General features: G+C 56.7%; 2 protein-coding genes across 2 annotated transcripts in view; one reads left to right on the top strand and one right to left on the bottom strand.

Annotated features, from left to right (window-relative positions):
- The first annotated feature begins 5,516 nt into the window (after positions 1 to 5,516).
- S100A11 (S100 calcium binding protein A11) lies at positions 5,517 to 7,630 on the top strand. The gene is made up of 3 exons (XM_084223304.1): positions 5,517 to 5,604; positions 6,630 to 6,767; positions 7,355 to 7,630. The coding sequence occupies exons 1-3, from the start codon at positions 5,602 to 5,604 to the stop codon at positions 7,505 to 7,507; spliced, it is 294 nt and encodes a 97-aa protein (XP_084079430.1). The 5' UTR covers positions 5,517 to 5,601; the 3' UTR covers positions 7,508 to 7,630.
- A 954-nt stretch (positions 7,631 to 8,584) lies between these two features.
- Positions 8,585 to 21,794, bottom strand: part of COPA (COPI coat complex subunit alpha) — a 33,154-nt gene continuing 19,944 nt past the window's right edge. Inside the window, exons 20-33 of the mRNA XM_084223020.1 lie at positions 21,027 to 21,216; positions 20,117 to 20,212; positions 19,462 to 19,550; positions 18,732 to 18,855; positions 18,019 to 18,108; positions 17,831 to 17,940; positions 17,637 to 17,714; positions 17,427 to 17,495; positions 17,075 to 17,211; positions 15,645 to 15,831; positions 14,530 to 14,640; positions 13,247 to 13,408; positions 11,016 to 11,210; positions 8,585 to 9,062 (exon numbers count right to left, since the gene is read on the bottom strand). Coding sequence (XP_084079146.1) covers positions 9,003 to 9,062; positions 11,016 to 11,210; positions 13,247 to 13,408; positions 14,530 to 14,640; positions 15,645 to 15,831; positions 17,075 to 17,211; positions 17,427 to 17,495; positions 17,637 to 17,714; positions 17,831 to 17,940; positions 18,019 to 18,108; positions 18,732 to 18,855; positions 19,462 to 19,550; positions 20,117 to 20,212; positions 21,027 to 21,216 — 1,698 coding nt within the window. The 3' untranslated portion in view covers positions 8,585 to 9,002. The remainder of the gene's footprint in view (positions 9,063 to 11,015; positions 11,211 to 13,246; positions 13,409 to 14,529; positions 14,641 to 15,644; positions 15,832 to 17,074; positions 17,212 to 17,426; positions 17,496 to 17,636; positions 17,715 to 17,830; positions 17,941 to 18,018; positions 18,109 to 18,731; positions 18,856 to 19,461; positions 19,551 to 20,116; positions 20,213 to 21,026; positions 21,217 to 21,794) is intronic.

The raw sequence follows: 21,794 nt of genomic DNA, 5'->3' as shown, positions 1-21,794 counted from the left end.
AACAAGAAGTGTACGACAGGAGAAGAGAGATCTCAGTGGCAGCAGCTGAAGCCGATGTCAAAGTGCGCCGTGAGATCCGGGAACGGGAACCACGAGAGGAGCTGAGAAGGAGAGAATGTCCCCGTGAGTGTGGAGAAGAAAGAATTTGCCCCAGAAGAGATGGGGAAGAGCCCCTGAGGGAGAGGAGAATCGACCGTGAACGGGAGCTGGAGGTCTCTGAGCGCCGGGCACGGGAAAGGGAGGAGAGACGAGAGCGAGAAATTCGTGAGATTGAAGATGGTGGAAGGAGACAGAGAGAATCAGTGAGGTACGAAAGGGACAGAGAGATCTCAGTGGCAGCAGCTGAAGCCGACGTCAAAGTGCGCCGTGAGATCCGGGAACGGGAACCACGAGAGGAGCTGAGAAGGAGGGAACGTCCCTGTGAGCGTGAGGAGGAAACAGAGCCAGAGAGGAGAATCTCCCGTGTCAGAGAGAGGGAAGAGGCCCTGAGGGAGAGGAGAATTGATCAGCAACGGGAGCTGGAGCTGGAGGGCTCTGAGCGCCGGACACGAGAAAGGGAGGAAGAAGTGGCCAGAGTCGGACGGAGAGAAACACGTGAGAGAAGAGAGCGAGACATCCGTGAGGCTGAAATAGATGCAAGGAGAGAACAAGAAGTGTATGACAGGAGAAGAGAGATCTCAGTGGCAGCAGCAGAAGCCGATGTCAAAGTGCGCCGTGAGATCCGGGAACGGGAACCACGAGAGGAGCTGAGAAGGAGGGAATGTCCCCGTGAGTGTGGAGAAGAAAGAAGAATTTGCCCCAGAAGAGATGGGGAAGAGCCCCTGAGGGAGAGGAGAATCGACCGTGAACGGGAGCTGGAGGTCTCTGAGCGCCGGGCACAGGATAGGGAGGAGAGACAAGAGCGAGAAATTCGTGAGATTGAAGCTGATGGAAGGAGACAGAGAGAAACTCTGAGATACGAGAGGGACAGAGAGATCTCAGTGGCAGCAGCAGAAGCCGACGTCAAAGTGCGCCGTGAGATCCGGGAACGGGAACCACGAGAGGAGCTGAGAAGGAGAGAACGTCCCTGTGAGCGTGAGGAGGAAACAGAGCCAGAGAGGAGAATCTCCCGGGTCAGAGAGAGGGAAGAGGCCCTGAGGGAGAGGAAAATTGATCAACAACAGGAGCTGGAGGTCGAGGTCTCCGAGCGCCGGGCACGGGACAGGGAGGAAGAAGAGGCCAGAGTCGGACGGAGAGAGACACGGGAGAGAAGAGAGCGAGACATCCGTGAGGCTGAAATAGATGCAAGGAGAGAACAAGAAGTGTATGACAGGAGAAGAGAGATCTCAGTGGCAGCAGCAGAAGCCGATGTCAAAGTGCGCCGTGAGATCCGGGAACGGGAACCACGAGAGGAGCTGAGAAGGAGAGAATGTCCCCGTGAGTGTGGAGAAGAAAGAATTTGCCCCAGAAGAGATGGGGAAGAGCCCCTGAGGGAGAGGAGAATCGACCGTGAACGGGAGCTGGAGGTCTCTGAGCGCCGGGCACGGGATAGGGAGGAGAGACAAGAGCGAGAAATTCGTGAGATTGAAGCTGATGGAAGGAGACAGAGAGAATCAGTGAGATACGAGAGGGACAGAGAGATCTCAGTGGCAGCAGCAGAAGCCGACGTCAAAGTGCGCCGTGAGATCCGGGAACGAGGTGAGGAGCTGAGAAGGAGAGAACGTCCCTGTGAGCGTGAGGAGGAAACAGAACCAGAGAGGAGAATCTCCCGGGTCAGAGAGAGGGAAGAGGCCCTGAGGGAGAGGAGAATTAATCAGCAACGGGAGCTGGAGGTCTCTGAGCGCCGGGCACGGGAAAGGGAGGACGTGGCTGCCAGAAACCTGAGAGAGACACGGGAGAGAAGAGAGCGAGACATCCGTGAGGCTGAAGTAGATGCAAGGAGAGAACAAGAAGTGTATGACAGGAGAAGAGAGATCTCAGTGGCAGCAGCAGAAGCTGACGTCAAAGTGCGCCGTGAGATCCGGGAACGGGAACCACGAGAGGAGCTGAGAAGGAGGGAATGTCCCCGTGAGTGTGGAGAAGAAAGACGAATTTGCCCCAGAAGAGACGGGGAAGAGCCCCTGAGGGAGAGAAGAATCGATCGTGAACGGGAGCTGGAGGTCTCTGAGCGCCGGGCACGGGAAAGGGAGGAGAGACAAGAGCGAGAAATTCGTGAGATTGAAGATGATGGAAGGAGACAGAGAGAAACTCTGAGATACGAGAGGGACAGAGAGATCTCAGTGGCAGCAGCTGAGGCCGACGTCAAAGTGCGCCGTGAGATCCGGGAACGGGAACCACGAGAGGAGCTGAGAAGGAGAGAACGTCCCTGTGAGCGTGAGGAGGAAGCAGAACCAGAGAGGAGAATCTCCCGGGTCAGAGAGAGGGAAGAGGCCCTGAGGGAGAGGAGAATTGATCAGCAACGGGAGCTGGAGGTGGAGGTCTCTGACCGCCGGGCACGAGAAAGGGAGGAAGAAGTGGCCAGAGTCGGACGGAGAGAAACACGTGAGAGAAGAGAGCGAGACATCCGTGAGGCTGAAATAGATGCAAGGAGAGAACAAGAAGTGTATGACAGGAGAAGAGAGATCTCAGTGGCAGCAGCTGAAGTTGACATCAAAGTGCGCCGTGAGATCCGGGAACAGGAACCACGAGAGGAGCTGAGAAGGAGAGAACGTCCCTGTGAGCGTGAGGAGGAAGAGAGGAGAATCTCTCGGGTCAGAGAGAGGGAAGAGGCCCTGAGGGAGAGGAGAATTGACCGTGAACGGGATCTGGAGGTCTCTGAGCGCCGCAGCCGCCGGGCACGGGACAGGGAGGCAGAAGTGACCATCAGTGACCAGAGGGAGGCCCGCGAGGAGATCAGGCTGGAGGTCCTGGAGGAAGAAGAGGAGGAGGAGCTGGAGCAGGGCCGGTACCGGTACCAGACCCTGGACGTGGACACCGGCGATCTCTGCCCCCCGGGACAGGAGGCGCCCGTCAGTGACCTCCGGGTCCGGTACCGCCCTGCTGACCCCGATGTCCGGCCCGAGGTGCAGCTGCTCCCCGAGCCCGTGGAGCCTCAGACCGTCGCCTACTTGGTGCACGTGATCCAGAACCTGGAGGACCCCAAGGCCGCCACCTACGAGATCGTGTGCCACCAGCCCGGCCAGCGGGGCCAGCCCGTGCGCGTCCGGACCTGCTCCGTGTCCCCGCGGCCGCCGAGCGACCGCAGGGGCCGCCCCGAGGCGCCGCCGTCCAAATGCCCCCAGGAAAACCCCGAGGGTCTGGATGAGCCCCGGGAAAGATCCGGAAAAGAGGTGAAGGACGGAGCCCTGCGGGATTCCGCCGAGCCGGAGGCCGTGAAAGGCGAGCGGGTGAAATCCAAGGAGAGCCGGAGGCGCCCCGAGATCCCCGAGGCGGAGCAGGATCAGCCCCAGGGTGAGGGGCCCCAGAAGGTGCCGCGGGAGCCCGGATCCGGCTGCCAGCGGAGAGAGCGCGAGGACGGCGAGGCCAAGAGCTGCATCCCCCCGGAGCGTCGGGATCCGGAGCGGAGAGACCCCGCAGAGACCCGCAGAGAGGGAATCCAGCAGGGCCAGGAGGCTCCTGAGGAGGAGCCCAGCAAGAGGAGCGCCCGGGAATCCGGCAATTCCCAGGTTTCTCGGGAAGGGAGCACCAAGCAGGGCCAGGAGCCCCCGCAGGAGGCCCCGAGCCGCCCCAGGGATGAATCCAAGACATCCTGAGGGGAATCTGCCCCTCCCTGGAGCCTCTCCAGGTCCTTTTGAGGGTCACTTCTGCCCCCCGTTACCAGCTCGGGATGTGGTGGCCCAGCAGTGATGGACTCAAAAGGATCCCGGGGTGTCCAGGGGCGTCTGGGGGCTTTTCCCTGCAATGAATCCTCAGCAGGAAGGGAGATCCCCCCGGACGTGGAGTTTCCACCTCCCTGACGGGTGTGTCCCTCCATATTTAATCACTTTTTCTGCTCTAATTGGAGTCCTTGGGTCCCTCTGTCCTCTTTTGCACCCTGGGGTGTCACTTCAGGTTCCCCCAGCCCTGGGGCTGGGGCTGCTCTCGGCTTCTGCCGTTAAGCTCCAAAAAATTCCTGATTTTCAGGGCCTGGAAATCCTCAAGGCTGGGGAAAAAAAAAAATCGCCTTTTTAGCCTCGATTCCAGCAGAACTCCAGCTCCAGGCCCAGGGGTTTAGAGCCACGGGGTGCTGGTGGTGGGTGGGGGATTCTCCTTCTCCTCCTTTTCCTTTTCCTTCCTTTTTATCGCATGGAAAATGGGAATAAACGGCTGATTCCTGCAGCGGCTCCGAGCGTCACCTTCCGCAGGGCTGGGAGGGCTGGGAGGGGGGCCCGGCTGGGATCAGGCATTCCCAGTTTGGATCACACATTCCCAGTTTGGATCACACATTCCCAGCTGGGATTACACATTCCCAGTTCAGATCAGACACTCCAAGTCGGGATCGGGCATTCCCAGTTGGGATCAGACATTCCCAGTTCAGCCCCCAAACTCCTCCTGATCCCAAATCCCACCCAATCCCCATTTCCCATACCCACATCCTGCTCCAGAGCCAGGGGCTCTCCCAAGGCTCAGTCCCCGCACTGTCCCCAACTGACAGGGACAGGGACACAGCTTGGTGACAATGCCAGGGACAGAGACAGTGACACTGGCAGGGCTGGGTGGCAATGCCAGGGGCAGTGACACAGCTTGGTGACAATGCCAGGGACAGGGGCAGGAACAGGGACACCGGCAGGGCTCGGTGGCAGTGCCGGGGCAGTGACACAGCTCGGTGACAATGCCAGGGGCGGTGACACAGCTGCCAGCGCTTGGTGGCAATGCCAGGCACAGCCATGTGGCCGCACAGATGGCGGCGTCTCCATCCCGCAGCCTCAGGGAACGGAACGTCCCAAATCCCCGGGACTGGCCCTGGCACAGGGAAATGTCACCTCACCCCCCCCGGCCACGATGTCACCAGGGGGTTCTGAGGGGGAGGGAAAAGCCAAAGGGAGATCCCAGCCCGGGAAAATTCCCTTTGGGAAAGGCGGATGGGGGGAAAATCCCAATATTCGGGACAAACGGGAGTTTGGGGGCAGGAAATTGAGGGAAAAGGAAAAATCTCCCGAGTCCTGGAGGAATTACCGGGATCCCAAAACTCATCCTGATCCCTGGTTTTTAACCCCTCTGTGCTCCAGGCTCCCCCACAAGATTTTAGGGAATTTTTCCATTTTTCCTTCTCTAGCCTCCCCCTGAACATTTTGGGATTTTTCCTTTTCCTGCTCCAGGCTCTCCCGGAAGATTTTTGAGGAAATTTCCCCCCTTTTCCCCCAACCTCCTCCGTTAAGATTTTTGGGATTCTCCCCCGAGGACGACTCCGGGGATATCCCAAGGAGATAACCGGGATGGAGCAGGATTTGGGAATGCCCGCCAAGCCCCGGACCGGGCCGGGCACATTCCAGAGGCGCGGGAGAAGGGCGGTTGCGCTGGAAACGGGAATTGCCCAACGTGTCCGGGGCTGACTCAGCCCGGGCGGGGCTCCCGAACTTTCCCCGAGCTCTTTTCCTGATCCGACAACTCCGAAGCGCAGCGGAGCCGCCGCCGGTCCCAGCCATGGTGAGGGATTCCCGGGAATCTGGGGGAAATGGATCCCGAGCGAGGGAAAAGGAGGTTTTCCTGCAAAATGCCCCAAAATCGGAGTGGGAGGGGATAGGGCGTGGTCTGTCTAAGGGGAGGAAACAACAGGGGGAAGAAACGGAAAAATGGGGGAAAACAGGGGAAAAAGGGAAAAAACAGAGGGGAGGGGGAGGAGGGAACAGGGAAAAAACGGGGGGAAAACCAGGGCAGAAACAGGGAGGAAAATGGAAAAAAAGCAGAGAAAACAAAGAAAAAACCGGGGGAAAACAGGGAAAAAATGGAGAAAAACGGGGGGAATGGGTGAAAAACAGGGAGAACCCGGGGTGGGGTGGGGAGAAATGGGGGGAAACGGGGAAAGAACGGGATTATCTCCCAAAAATCCGCCGCAGCCGAGGGCCGGATCGAGCCCCGCCCTTCCCACCGCCGGATCCGCCGCCTCCCCGGGGCATTTTCCAGGGGCCGCTCCCGCTCCGGGCCCGTCCCGCTGCGCCAGGGAGCGAAATCCCGGGAAAAATGCGGCGGAACGGGTCCGGCTGAGCCCTTCCCGCATCCCGAAAAAACCGGGATTGCTCTTGGAAAAGCTGGAATGGTCATAGGAGGTGCTTCCCTGCTCCCAAAAACTTCGGGATTGCTCCTTGGCACACCTGGAATGAGCACCTCATCCCCAAGAAACTAGGATTGCTCCTGGAATGGGAAGAGGGGCCTTTCCCTGCTCCCAAAAAACCTGGAACCGCTCCTGGAATGGGCACAGGAGGCTCCTCCAGCCCTTCCCCTCATCCCAAAAAAACCGGGATTGCCCCCTGGCACACTTGGAATGGGCAGAGGAGGCTCCTCCAGCCCTTCCCCTCATCCCAAAAAACCGGGATTGCTCCTGGAATGGGCGGGCACAGGGGGCCTCTCCCTGCTCCCCAAAAATCCGGGATTGGCCCCGGCACAGCTGGGACGGGCAGAGGGGGCTCCCCCGCCCTCCCCTGAGCCCCAATCCCGGGATTTCTGCTGCCCAGCCCACGGAGACGGAGCGCTGCATCGAGTCGCTGCTGGCCGTGTTCCAGCGCTACGCCGGCCGCGAGGGCGACTCCTGCACCCTCTCCAAGCGGGAATTCCGCGCCTTCATGGACACCGAGCTGGCTGCCTTCACCAAGGTCCGGGAGTGGGGGGATCCACGGGATCCACAGCGTGGGAGGGGATTGATGGGATGGGAGCCACGGGACTGGGATGGGAGCCACGGGACTGGGATGGGATCCATGGGATCAATGTGATCCATGGGACTGGGATGGGATCCATGGGATGGGATGGGATAGGATCCATGGGATCCATGGGACTGGGATGAGATCCATGGGATTGGGATGGGATCCATGGAATGGGGTGGGGATGAGGTCCATGGGATGGGATCAATGGGATTGGGATAGGATCCATGGAGCGGGGTGGGGATGGGATCCATGGGATCAAAGGAATGGGATGGGATCCATGGGAGCCATGGGATTGGGATGGGATCCATGGGATCAGTGTGATCCATGGGACTGGGATGGGATCAGTGGGAACAGTGGGATCAACCAGCTGGGATGGGATCAGTGGGCTGTGATCGGATCGATGGGATGGGATCGATGGGATGGGATTGTAGGAACACCCCTGAGCGTGGCTGTTCGAGGATTTCCCACCCCAAACCATTCCAGGATTCCCCGAGCTCCCACCCCCCTCACCCCAGGCACCGATTCCCGTTTTTTCCCAGAACCAGAAGGACCCGGGCGTGGTGGACAGGATGATGAAGAAGCTGGACATGAACAGCGACGGGCAGTTGGATTTCCAGGAGTTCCTGAACCTCATCGGGGGCATCGCCGTGGCCTGCCACGACTCCCTGGTCCTCAAATCCCCCAAGCCCTGAATCCAGAGGCTCCGGCTCCACCCCACACCCCCCCGGAATTCCCCACGGAATGCTGGAAGCGATGGAATGCTCGCATTCCCTTTTTTCCCCACCTGCTTTTTTATGGATAAATAAAAGGTTGAAGACCCCGAGGGATTCCGGGATCTGTGAGGGGAGGAAGAATCCCAAAGCGATCCTTACCTGCTCCCAATTCCAGGAATTCCCTACAGGGATGGGGATCCAGCCCTCCCTGAGCCCCTCCCGATGCTTCCCGACCCTTTTTCCGTGGAAAAATCATCCCAGATTTCCAGCCCTGGCACAGCTCGAGGCCATTCCCTCTTGTCCTGTCCCCATTCCCTGGGATCAGATCCCAAATTCCCCTCTGGATCAGATCCCAAATTCCCCCTGGATCAGATCCCAAATCCCCCCTAGATCAGATCCCAAATCCCTCCTGGATCAGATCCCAAATCCCCCCAGGATCAGATCCCAAATCCCCCCAGGATCAGATCCCAAATTCCCCCTGGATCAGATCCCAAATTCCCCCTGGATCAGATCCCAAATTCCCCTTTTTTCCAGGCTGAGCCCCCTCAGAATCCTCCGTTCCCTTTTCCAGCAGCTCCAGCCCCATTCCCTGGACACTTCCAGCCCCTCATTCCATGCCCTGGGCATTCCCAGCAGGACAATCCCTGGAATTCCATCCCTGCATCCTCCCCTGGACACTTCCAGCCCCTCACTCCGTGCCCTGGACATTCCCAGCAGGACAATCCCTGGAATTCCATCCCTGCATCCTCCCCCGTTGTTATTCCCACCCCTCGGGGATCGGAATCCACCCAAATTTGGGAATCCCGGAGCCTTTTCCGAGCCCTGGGGCCAAACCCGGGAGTGCCAAAGGACAAAACTCCACCCGGAAATGCAGGACAAGCCCTCAGGGTTAATTGGGGCGTTAATTACACCCCACTAATTAACACACCCAGCTCCGAATCATCCCAGGAGTGCAGATCCTATCCTCGGGAAAATTCCCAGCTCTCCAAGGGATTAAATTCCATTTTTTTGTGTGTGTGTGCGTGTCCTGAGCTGCAAACCAGGAGAATCCAGGTGATTAACGAACTTTATTAACAAGGGGAGCTCATTTGGTTGCCATGACGACAACAGAAGGCGTCAACAAACACAGAGACACTTCCAGAGGGAGCAGGATTTCCCTGGATTCGGGATCTACAGAGCCAATCCCAGGTTTTCTGAGCCATTTTTTAGGATTTTAAGGGGAACAGAGGTGGCTGTGTCACAACCAGGATTTGGGAAAAGCCCCCTTCCCCCTCTGGAAAAAAACTGGGATAAAAGCACAGGAAAACCGCTCTGGGAACAAGGAAAAAAAATTTCTACTAAATGTGGGAAAAAAAATCCAATCTGGCATTCCAGAGTGGGGAAAAACCGGGAAGAGAGGATGGGAATGGCCAAGGGGAGGGACGGGGGGAAAGCTGGGATGGGGGAGTGGGAATTTCCTTATCCAGGAGAATTCCTAGCGGAACTGGAGGGGGCTGATGCGCAGCCCCAGCACGTCCTTCCCGATCTCCGTCACCTGCAGGGACAAAGAGAGGATTTAGGGACGAAAATTCGGGATTTAGGGGTGGAAATTCAGGATTTAGGGGTGAAAATTCGGGATTTAGCGGTGAAAATTCAGGATTTAGGGATTTGGTTTGTGGCTGTCACTCCTGAGCCTGTGCTGGGAGCTCTGGGAGCATCCTGAGATCCCATTGGGGGATATGGGTGAGAATATGAGGGATTTGTGTGGAAATTTGAGGGGATAATTGCGATATTTCCATGGATATTGGAGATATTTCCACAGATGGATGAGATTCCCCCTCAGTCTCCTCCAGACCAACCAGGCCCAACTCCCACAGGCCTCCCTTGTGGGAGAAACCCTCCAGAGTTTGAATGCCCCCTCAGAGGAGAGATTTTTGGGAATATTTCCACAGATATTTGAGGAATTTCCATGGATATTTGCGATATTTCCACGGATGGATGAGATTCCCCCTCAGCCACCTCCAGACCAGCCAGGCCCAACTCCCTCAGGCCTCCCTTGTGGGAGAAACCATCCAGAGCTCAAATGCCCCCTCAGAGGAGAGATTTTTGGAGATATTTCCATGGATATTTAAGATATTTCCATGGATATTTGCGATATTTCCATGGATATTGGAGATATTTCCACGGATAGATGAGATTCCCCCACAGCCTCCTCCAGACCAACCAGGCCCAACTCCCACAGGCCTCCCTTGTGGGAGAAACCCTCCAGAGCTCGAATGGCCCCTCAGAGGAGAGATTTTTGGAGATATTTAAGATATTTCCATGGATATTGGAGATATTTCCATGGATATTGGAGATATTTCCACAGATGGATAAGTTTCCCCCTCAGCCTCCTCCAGACCAACCAGGCCCAACTCCCACAGGCCTCCCTTGTGGGAGAGACCCTCCAGAGCTTGAATGCCCCCTCAGAGGAGAGAATTTTGGGAATATTTAAGATATTTCCATGGATATTTGCGATATTTCCATGGATATTTGCGATATTTCCACAGATGGATGAGATTTCCCCTCAGCCTCCTCCAGACCAGCCAGGCCCAACTCCCACAGGCCTCCCTTGTGGGAGAAACACTCCAGAGCTCGAATGCCCCCTCAGAGGAGAGATTTTTGGGAATATTTAAGATATTTCCATGGATATTTGCGATATTTCCATGGATATTTGCGATATTTCCATGGATATTTGCGATATTTCCACAGATGGATGAGATTCCCCCTCAGCCTCCTCCAGACCAGCCAGGCCCAACTCCCAAGGCCTCCCTTGTGGGAAAAACCCTCCAGAGCTCGAATCCTCCCTCAGAGGAGAGATTTTTGGAGATATTTAAGATATTTCCATGGATATTGGAGATATTTCCATGGATATTTGCGATATTTCCACAGATGGATAAGATTCCCCCTCAGCCAGCTCCAGACCAGCCAGGCCCAACTCCCGCAGGCCTCCCTTGTGGGAGAAACACTCCAGAGCTCAAATGCCCCCTCAGAGGAGAGATTTTTGGAGATATTTCCATGGATATTTGCGATATTTCCATGGATATTTGCGATATTTCCATGGATATTGAAGATATTTCCATGGATGGATGAGATTCCCCCTCAGCCAGCTCCAGACCAGCCAGGCCCAACTCCCGCAGGCCTCCCTTGTGGGAAAACCCCTCCAGAGCTCGAATCCCCCCTCAGAGGAGAGATTTTTGGGAATATTTCCACAGATATTTCTATGGATATTGAAGATATTTCCATGGATATTGGAGATATTTCCACGGATGGATGAGATTCCCCCTCAGCCTCCTCCAGACCAGCCAGGCCCAACTCCCGCAGGCCTCCCTTGTGGGAGAGACCCCAAACCCCCTCCGGAACCACAAAATGTCCCCCCTAAGAACAGCGCTGACCCCTCAAACCGCCTCCAAACCCCGACTTTTCCCAGCCCAGCTCCCGGGACGCGATTCCCGCGGCGCCCCCTCACCGTGGTGACGCGGCAGATCTGTCCCCGGAACTCGGGGCTGTAGCAGGCGCCGCTGAGGGGACACTTCTCCACGGCTTTGCCGCGGTAGATGGGGCGGTAGGAGGCGGCGCAGATGTCGAAGGGGTTGTGCTGGTCGTAGTTGAGCTGGTGGCTGTCGACGGGGTTCTTCTCGCACGCCGCCAGGATCTTCCGCGTCTGGGAAGGGCAGCGCCGGCGGCGCGGGGAAAGGGGACGCGCCAAAAGGGGTCACAGCGGGGTTTGGGGACACCCCAAGAAAGGGTCACAGCGGGGGTTTGGGGATGGGGACACCCCAAAAGGGGTCACAGTGGGGGTTTGGGGACAGGGACACCCCAAAAAGGGGTCACAGCGGGGGTTTGGGGATGGGGACACCCCAAAAGGGGTCACAGTGGGGGTTTGGGGACAGGGACACCCCAAAAAGGGTCACAGCAGGGGTTTGGGGACAGGAAAACCCCAAAAGGGGTCACAGCAGGGGTTTGGGGAACAGGAAAACCCCAAAATGGAGTCCAAGTACTCCAAAAGTGTCATGGAGGGGGTTTGGGGACAGGAAAACCCCAAAATGGGTCACAGCGGGGGTTTGGGGACAGGGACACCCCAAAAGGGGTCACAGGGGGGTTTGGGGACACCCCAAGAAAGGGTCACAGGGGGGTTTGGGGACAGGGACACCTCAAAAGGGGTCACAGCGGGGGTTTGGGGATGGGGACACCCCAAAATGGAGTCCAAGCACTCAAAAAATGGAGTCCAGACTCCATGGAGTCCAGACTCTCCAAAAGTGTCATGGCGGGGGCTTGGGGACAGGGACACCCCAAAAAGGGTCACAGCAGGGGTTTGGGGACAGGGACACCCCAAAAAGGGTCACAGCAGGGGTTTGGGGACAGGAAAACCCCAAAGAAGGGTCACAGTGGGGGTTTGGGGACAGGGACACCTCAAAAAGGGTCACAGCGGGGGTTTGGGGATGGGGAACCCCCAAAATGGAGTCCAAGCACTCCAAAAATGGAGTCCAGACTCTCCAAAAAGGGTCACAGCAGGGGTTTGGGGACAGGGACACCCCAAAATGGGTCACAGCGGGGGTTTGGGGACAGGGACACCCCAAAATGGAGTCCAGACACTCCAAAAGTGTCATGGCGGGGGTTTGGGGACAGGGACACCCCAAAAAGGGTCACAGCAGGGGTTTGGGGACAGGAAAACCCCAAAGAAGGGTCACAGTGGGGGTTTGGGGACAGGGACACCTCAAAAAGGGTCACAGCGGGGGTTTGGGGACAGGGACACCCCAAAATGGGTCACAGCGGGGGTTTGGGGACAGGGACACCCCAAAAAGGGGTCACAGCGGGGGTTTGGGGACAGGGGCACCCCAAAAAGGGTCACAGCAGGGGTTTGGGGACGGGGACACCCCAAAAGGGGTCACAGTGGGGGTTTGGGGACAGGGACATCCCAAAAAGGGTCACAGCGGGGGTTTGGGGACAGGAAAACCCCAAAGAAGGGTCACAGCAGGGGTATGGGGACAGGGACACCCCAAAAAGGGGTCACAGCGGTGGTTTGGGGACAGGGACACCCCAAAATGGAGTCCAAGCACTCCAAAAATGGAGTCCAGACACTCCAAAATGGCTCACAGCAGGGGTTTGGGGACAGGGACACCCCAAAAGGGGTCACAGTGGGGGTTTGGGGACAGGGACACCCCAAAATGGCTTGCAGCGGGGGTTTGGGGACAGGGAAACCCCAAAATGGAGTCCAAGTACTCCAAAAATGGAGTCCAGACTCTCCAAAAGTGTCATGGCGGGGGCTTGGGGACAGGGACACCCCAAAAAGAGTCACAGCAGGGGTTTGGGGACAGGGACACCCCAAATTGGAGTCCAGACACTCCAAAAGTGTCATGGCGGGGGTTTGGGGACAGGGACACCCCAAAAAGGGTCACAGTGGGGGTTTGGGGACAGGGAAACCCCAAAATGGAGTCCAAGTACTCCAAAAATGGAGTCCAGACTCTCCAAAAGTGTCATGGCGGGGGCTTGGGGACAGGGACACCCCAAAAAGAGTCACAGCAGGGGTTTGGGGATGGGGATACCCCAAAATGGAGTCCAGACACTCCAAAAGTGTCATGGCAGGGGTTTGGGGACAGGGACACCCCAAAAAGGGTCACAGCGGGGGTTTGGGGACAGGAAAACCCCAAAGAAGGGTCACAGTGTGGGGTTTGGGGACAGGCCCCTTTGGGGTCTCACCTGCTGGGCCACCTCGGGCTTGGGGCCGAGCTCGAGCAGGCGCCGGGCGAAGGTGGCGGCGCTTTTGAAGTTCTTGAGCTTGAAGAAGAGGTTGAGGGCGGTGCGGAGCACCAGGATCATGTGCACGGGCTGCAGGTTGGAGTGCGTGAAGTAGGCGGCCATCTGCCAGGGAAAGCAAGGGTTAAAATCCTTGGAAATAACGGAATTATGGCAAGGAATCCCTCCTTTCCCCGTTGTGTTTGTGCTGAAGGCAGAATTCCAAATTTCCAGTGAGGTTTTTACCACCTCGGGAATCTCACATTTCCTCCTCAGGAATTCCGTGTTTTTCCCCTCAGAAATTCCCACATTTTTCCCTCAGAAATTCCCACATTTTTCCCTCAGGAATTCTGTGGTTTCCCCCTCAGAAATTCCCACATTTTCCCCTCATGAATTCTGTGTTTTCCCCCTCAAAAATTCCCACATTTTCCCCTCATGAATTCTGTGTTTTCCCCCTCAGAAATTCCCACATTTCCCCCTCAGGAATTCTGTGTTTTCCCCCTCAGAAATTCTCACATTTCCACCTCAGGAATTCCCTCATTTCTCCCTCTGGATTTCCTGCATTTCCCCCTCGCGAATTCCCACATTTCCCCCTCATGAATTCTGTGTTTTCCCCTCAGTAATTCCCTCATTTCCCCCCTCAGAAATCCTGCACTTCCCCCTCAGGAATTCCCACATTTCCCCCTCAGGAATTCTTTGCTTTCCCCTCAGTAATTCCCTCATTTCCTCCCTCAGGAATTCCTACCTTTCCTTCCTCAGGAATTCCGTGTTTTCCCCCTCAGAAATTCTCACATTTCTCCCTCAGGAATTCCCTCATTTCTCCCTCTGGATTTCCTTCATTTCCCCCTCGGGAATTCCCACATTTCCCCCTCGGGAATTCCCACATTTCCCCCTCGGGAATTCCTACATTTCCCCTCAGTAATTCCCTCATTTCCCCCCTCAGAAATCCTGCACTTCCCCCTCATGAATTCTTTGCTTTCTCCTCAGTAATTCCCTCATTTCCTTCCTCAGGAATTCCATGTTTTCCCCCTCAGAAATTCTCACATTTCTCCCTCAGGATCTCCCTCATTTCTCCCTCCAGATTTCCTTCATTTCCCCATCGGGAATTCCCACATTTCTCCCTCGGGAATTCCCACATTTCCCCCCTCGGGAATCCTGCACTTCCCCGCTCAGGAATTCCATGTTTTTCAGGAATCCCCTCGTTTCCCCTCCGGAATTCCGTGTTTTTCGCCCCGGGCCTCCCTCACCTCACAGATCCTCTTCTGCTGCTCCAGCGTCTCCTTGGGCAGCTTCTTCCTCTCGATCTCCATGGACAACCCCACGATGTATTCCCGGCAAATGGCAACCAGCTGCTGCGCCTTTGGGACAAAACCGGGATCAAACCCTTCCCTGGGACATCCAGGATCAGGAATCCCACCTGTTCCCCCTCAGGAATCCCACAGTTTCCCCCTCAGGAATCCCATATTCCTCCCCTCAGGAATTCCCACCTTTTCCCCTCAGGAATTCCCACCTTTTTTCCCTCAGGAATCCCACGTTTCCTCCCTAAGGAATTTTGTGTTTTCCAAGGCAGGACTGCCACATTTCCCCTCAGAAATTCCCACCTTTTTCCCCCTCAGGAATTCCCACTTTTTCCCCTCAGGAATTCCCACCTTTTCCTCCTTCATGAATCCCACATTTCCCCCTCAGGAATTCCATGTTTTTCAGGGCAGGATCCCCACATTTCCCTGCTCAGGAATTCCACGCTTTACAGGGCAGGATCCCCACATTTCCCCCTTCAGGAATTCCCACCTTTTCCCCCCCATGAATCCCACATTTTCCCCCCCATGAATCCCACATTTTCCCCCTCAGGAATTCCATGTTTTTCAGACCAGGATCCCCACATTTTCCCCCTCAGGAATTTCCACATTTCCCCCCTCAGGAATTCCATGTTTTTAAGGGCAGGATCCCCCCATTTCCCCCTCAGGAATCCCCCATTTCCACCTCACAAATCCCACATTTTCCTGCTCATGAATTCCATGTTTTTCAGGGCAGGATCCCCACATTTCCCCCTCAGGATCCCCCCATTTTTCCCCTCCCCAATCCCCCCATTTTCCCCCTCACAAATCCCCCATTTCCCCCTCCCCAATCCCCCCATTTTCCCCCTCCCCAATCCCCCCATTTTCCCCCTCCCCAATCCCCCCCATTTCCCCCTCCCCAATCCCCCATTTCCCCTCACAATCCCCCCATTTTCCCCCTCCCCAATCCCCCCATTTTCCCCCTCCCCAATCCCCCCATTTTCCCCCTCACAAATCCCCCCATTTCCCCCTCAGGATCCCCCCATTTTTCCCCTCCCCGATCCCGCCGGGCCGCCGCCCGCCCTCACCTCGGCGATCTCCTGCTTGTTGTCCACCACCAGCAGGGGCACGCTGAGCAGGATCAGCCGGAATTTCTCCACGGCCTCCTCGAACTTGCCGGCCGTGGTCAGCTGGTAGCAGAGCTGCAGCCGCTGGATCAGGTCGTTCAGCTTCAGCCCCACGGCCGGCAGCGCGTTCTTCAGCCCGGCCTCCTTCCTGGCGCCCGGAAAGGTCCCGGGTTCAGGGGTGAGGGCGGGATGGAATTCCCGGAGCGGCCCAGGAATTCCTCCAGGGATGGGGGTGCACTGCCCTGAGGCCCTTCTGATGGTTCCCGATGCTTCTCCATGGAAAAATTACCCCAAATACCCAGCCTAAACCTGTCCTGGTGCTTTTCCGTGGAAAAATTCAGCGGAAAATGGAGTTTTCCGATGCTTTTCCATGGAAAAATTCAGTGGAAAATGGAGTTTTCCAATGCTTTTCCATGGAAAATGGAATTTTCCAATGCTTTTCCATGGAAAATGGAATTTTCCAATGCTTTTCCATGGAAAAATTCCATGGAAAATGGAATTTTCCAATGCTCTTCCATGGAAAAATTCCGTGGAAAATGGAATTTTCCAATGCTTTTCCATGGAAAATGGAGTTTTCTAATGCTTTTCCATGGAAAAATTCCGTGGAAAGTGGAATTTTCCGATGTTTTTCCATGGAAAAATTCCGTGGAAAATGGAATTTTCCAATGCTTTTCCATGGAAAATGGAATTTTCCAATGGTCTTCCATGGAAAAATTCCGTGGAAAATGGAATTTTCCAATGCTTTTCCATGGAAAAATTCTGTGGAAAGTGGAATTTTCCGATGCTTTTCCATGGAAACATTCCCCCAAATATCCAGCTTAAACTCTCCTTGTGCTTTTCCACAGAAAAATTCCGTGGAAAATGGAATTTTCCGATGCTTTTCCATGGAAAACTTCCCGCAAATATCCAGCCTAAACCTGTCCCGGTGCTTTTCCACGGAAATGGAATTTTCCAATGCTTTTCCATGGAAAAATTCCCCCAAATATCGCACCTAAACCTGCCCTGGTGCAACTCGAGGAGTTCCCTCTTGTCCTGTCCCCGTTCCCTGGGATCCCGAATTCCCCCTGGATCCCCCTTTTCTCCAGGCTGAGCCCCCTCAGCTCCCTCAGGATCCTGAATTCCCTTTTCCAGCCCCATTCCCCGGACACTTCCCAGGCCCTCATTCCCTGAGGATCCAGCCCTGGCCATTCCCTGGAATTTGCCCCGAGCTCAGCCCCAAACCCCTCTCATCCCCCACACAATTCCCAGCTCTCCCCACAAACCGGGAATTCCGGCTCCTCCCCGTCCCTGGAGCTGCCCAAGGAGTTCCTGGAATTCTGGGTGTTCGGCTCAGACTCGTAAATCCAGGATTTCACCCCAGGAATGTGGGAAAGGGGCGTCCCGGTGCTCACCAGTTGCGGTGCGGGAATCCGTACATGGCGGGGAGGCTGGGAAGCGCCTGGAATGTCGTCCTGCCCCGGGAGAAGGTCTGCAGGAAGAGCTGCTTGTAGGGCCCGAAGTTGGTCACTCCCACCTGGTCGTGGAGCAGCTGAGGAGGAAAAAAACCCCAAAAACCAAAAAAAAAATCATGGATCGGGTGGGGAAAACCGGGATCAAGGCAGCGCCGAGGCCTCGCTCTGGGTCCGCAGGGGAACGGGGATGGAATGTTCCCAGGTGGATGAAAAATGAGGAATCAGGGTGGAGCAGGCAAAGGAAGGGGGAAAGGAAGCGTTTTTCCCATTAAAAATTCCATGGGAAACTCACCCTCATGGCTGTCTCGAAGGATCCTGCCAGGATGTGATCCACGGGGAGCTGGGAATTGTTGCACCACACCTGGGAAAGAGGGAAGGGAAGCCAGGTGGGATTGGGATGGGCAGAGTGCCCACAACGGGCTCACAAATCCCAGAAAGAAACCAAAAACAGAAGGGGAAAAGGAGGGAATTCCTGGTTTTCCAAGGAAATCCAGGATTTTACCTGGGCAGGGCTGGTGCCTTTGGTGGGGGGCACGAAGAATCCGTCCTCAGCCGTTCCTGCAGGGCCGGCGGGGACGTCCTGAGGGAAAACCCCGGAATTCCAGCTGAAATCCGAGCTGGATGATCCCACAGAACATTCCCTGCTTCCCGAATTCCCAAGGGATCAGCGCTGGGGACGCCCCAGGATTCTCCTACCAGCTCGGGGGGAAGATCCAAATCTTCTTCCACCTCCCATCCTCCTCCTTCCTCCTGCCCTTTTCCCGTTCCTTCCTCTCCGAATCCTTCCCCGGCATCCACGAATCCGTCTGCAGGGAGCAGGGAATGTCAGCGGGATCCCCTGGGGGGATGGAGCTTTCCCAAAGAAAATTCCAGCATTTCCCCACCTTCATCCAGCTGCAGCTCAGCGTCCTCGCCCCAGCCCTCGGTGCCCACGGTGTCTATGTCGATGTCAGCAGCCAGGGCTCCCCCTTTCCCTAAAAAAAACAGGGAAAGACCCTTGGAAAATAATTCCACGAGGGGAAAACCCCACCCTGACGCTGTGCTGTCGCATCTCGGGGTGGGATTTTGCGGAATTTCGGGATTTATGAGGGTGGGGGAGAGCTCCAGGATTACGAGGCTCATCCCCAGCTGGACACCCCCTCTGAATTCCAGGAATTCCAATCCCAATCCTGATCCCACTCCCAGGGGTCAATCCCCATCCTGATCCCATTCCCAGGGGTCAATCCCAATCCTGATCCCATTCCCGGGGTCAATCCCATCCTGATCCCACTCCCAGGGGTCAATCCCAGTCGTGATCCCATTCTCAGGGGTCAATCCCAATCCTGATCCCATTCCCGGGGTCAATCCCTATCCTGATCCCACTCCCAGGGGACAAACCCTGTCCTGATCCCACTCCCAGGGGTCAATCCCAGTCCTGATCCCACTCCCAGGGGTCAATCCCAATCCTGATCCCATTCCCACCCCCTCCCACCCCTTGGCCTCACACCCCACACCCTTCCCCAGTTTTCCAGCCCCTTTTCCCCCATCCCCAGAACATTCCCTGGGTCTGTCTGGACCTCAGGACCCTCCCAGCATCCCGAATCCCGGGAATGCCGACCTTTGCCGGCGATGGAGCCCTCGAAGAAGCCCTTGGACACGGTCAGCAGGGGCCAGTTGGTGTCCAGGGGCAGCACCGGGGCCGGCGGCTGCAGCAGCCGCGCCTCGGGATCCACGGCCGGGATCTGGGACACGCCGGGAAAACGTCGGGAAAACCCCGGCAAGGAGCTGCCTTTCCATCGCCACCTCCTCCCCAAATTCCTGGAGCTTTCCAGGAGCCCCATCCCCTCTGGATCTCACTTTTCCCTCCCCAAATTCCTGGAGTTTTCCAGGAGCTCCATCCCCTCCGGATCTCACTATTCCCTCCCCAAATTCCTGGAGTTTTCCAGGAGCCTCATCCCCTCTGGATCTCACTTTTCCCTCCCCAAATTCCTGGAGTTTTCCAGGAGCTCCATCCCCTCCAGATCTCACTATTCCCTCCCCAAATTCCTGGAGTTTTCCAGGAGCCCCATCCCCTCTGGATCTCACTATTCCCTCCCCAAATTCCTGGAGTTTCCCAGGAGCCCCATCCCCTCCGGATCTCACTATTCCCTCCCCAAATTCCTGGAGCTTTCCAGGAGCCCCATCCCCTCTGGATCTCACTTTTCCCTCCCCAAATTCCTGGAGTTTTCCAGAAGTTCTCCCCTCTGGATCCCACTGTTCCCTTCTTGAATTCCAGGAGTTTCCCAGGATTTCTCCCATCCCCATCCTCCCTCCCTCCCAGATTCCCAGAGTTTTCCTGGCGTTCCCACCGTTTCCTTCTCGGGATCGAAGGATTCCCGCAGGCTCTCGGCCTCCTCGTCCAGCCCGTGCGTGGCGGCCGTCAGGAACGCCAGGGATTCTGGAAAAACGGGATTGGCCACGGGAATAACGGGAAACACTGGGAATGGCCACAGGAATAACAGGAAACACTGGGAATGGCCATGGGAATAACGGGAAACACTGGGAATGGCCACGGGAATAATGGGAAACACCGGGAATGGCCACGGGAATAACGGGAAACACTGGGAATGGCCATGGGAATAACGGGAAACACTGGGAATGGCCACGGGAATAAGGGAATGGCCATGAGAGTAATGGGGAACACTGGGAATAGCCACTGGAATAATGGGAATGGCCACAGGAATAACGGGAAACACTGGGAATAGCCATTGGAATAATGGGAATGGCCACAGGAATAACGGGAAATACTGGGAATAACTATTGGAATAATGGAAAAACACAGGGAATAGCCATTGGAATAACGGGAAACACTGGGAATGACCATGGGGATAATGGGAATAACCCCTGGAATAATGGAAGTGCTTGGGGATCCAAGAGCCTTTCCTGAGCTCCCAGGGCAGAATTCCCATTGGGAAGGACTCCCCGTGCCCGGAATTCCCGGAATTCCCTTTGGGAATGACTCACTCTGGCCGCAGTTCCGCAGGATCCGCACCCTCTCGGCCACGTCCCCCAGGTACAGCGCGTTCTGGTAGTGCCCGCTCATGTCCTTCCGGATCTCCGCTGGAAAACCGGGAAAACCGGGAATCAGCCGCCGTTCCCGGGCCAGGAAAACCGCGAATCAGCCACCGTTCCCAGCCCCAGGAAAACCGGGAATCAGTCACTGTTCCCGGCCCCAGGAAAACCGGGAATCAGCTGCCGTTCCCGACCTCGGGGAAACCGGGAATCAGCCCCAGGAAAACTGGGAAGCGGCCACCGTTCACAGACCCAAGGAAACCGGGAATCAGGCGCCATTCCCGGCCTTGGGGAACCGGGAATCAGGTGCCATTCCCAGCCCCAGGAAAACTGGGAATCAGCCACCATTCCTGGCCCCAGGAAAACCGGGAATCAGGCGCCATTCCCAGCCCCAGGAAAACCGGGAATCAGGCGCCGTTCCTGGCCCCAGGGAAAACGGGAATCAGCCGCCATTCACAGACCCAGGGAAACCGGGAATCAGCCGCCATTCCCCGCCCTGGGAAAATCGGGAATCAGCCGCCATTCCTGGCCCCAGGAAAACTGGGAATCAGCCGTCATTCCCAGACCCAGGAAAACTGGGAATCAGCTACCATTCCAGGCCCCAGGGAAACTGGGAATCAGGCGCCATTCCCGGCCTTGGGGAACCGGGAATCAGGTGCCATTCCCAGCCCCAGGAAAACCAGGAATCAGCCACCATTCCTGGTCCCAGCAAAACCGGGAATCAGCCGCCGTTCCCAGCCCCAGGGAAACCGGGAATCGGCCGCCATTCCCAGCCCCAGGAAAACCGGGAATCGGCCGCCGTTCCCAGCCCCAGGAAAACCGGGAATCGGCCGCCGTTCCCGCCGGGAATGCCGGCACTCACCGATCTTCATCATCTTGCGCAGCTTCTCGAGGTTGCCGGTGATGAGGTAGAGGAAGGAGAGGCGGTCGAAGTTCTTGGTGCGCTGGTAGCACATCTCCACCACCTGGTGGTTGCCCTGCAGCAGAGCCACCTCGCCCAGCTTCTCCCAGCAGCCCTTGTCGTCCAGAGCCTTGGCTGCCTCCAGGGCGATCTGTTCCCAGGGAATTCCGGGGTCAGAGGGACCGGGGATGGGGTCAGAGGGATCGGGGATGGGGTCAGAACTGAGGAATGGGAGCAGGGATTGCAGCAGAGCCTCCTCCCCTGGCAGCCCCTGTCATCCAGAGCCTTGGCTGCCTCCAGGGCGATCTGTTCCCAGGGAATTCCGGGGTCAGAGGGACCGGGAATGGGGTCAGAGGGATCGGGGATGGGGTCAGAGGGATCGGGAATGGGGTCAGAGGGATCGGGGATGGGGTTAGAACTGAGGAATGGGAGCAGGGATTGCAGCAGAGCCTCGTCCCCCAGCAGCCCCTGTCATCCAGAGCCTTGGCTGCCTCCAGGGCGATCTGTTCCCAGGGAATTCCGGGGTCAGAGGGACCGGGAATGGGGTCAGAGGGACCGGGAATGGTGTCAGAGGGATCGGGAATGGGGATTGAGGGATCAGAATGGGGTTAGAACTGAGGAATGGGAGCAGGGATTGCAGCAGAGCCTCCTCCCCTGGCAGCCCCTGTCGTCCAGAGCCTTGGCTGCCTCCAGGGTGATCTGTTCCCAGGGAATTCCAGGGTTAGAGGG

This window comes from Fringilla coelebs (assembly GCF_963513975.1).
Source record: "Fringilla coelebs genome assembly, chromosome: 29".
NCBI lineage: Eukaryota > Metazoa > Chordata > Aves > Passeriformes > Fringillidae > Fringilla > Fringilla coelebs.
The sequence above is the reverse complement of the archived record's forward strand: the minus strand, read 5'-3'. Positions and strand labels throughout refer to the sequence as shown.

What these genes read in the sequence shown, in the direction of transcription:
- S100A11 (XM_084223304.1), top strand. An exon ending in AGCTGGCTGCCTTCACCAAG is followed by an intron (nt 6,768 to 7,354) that starts GTCCGGGAGTGG and finishes GTTTTTTCCCAG; the next exon opens with AACCAGAAGGACCCGGGCGT.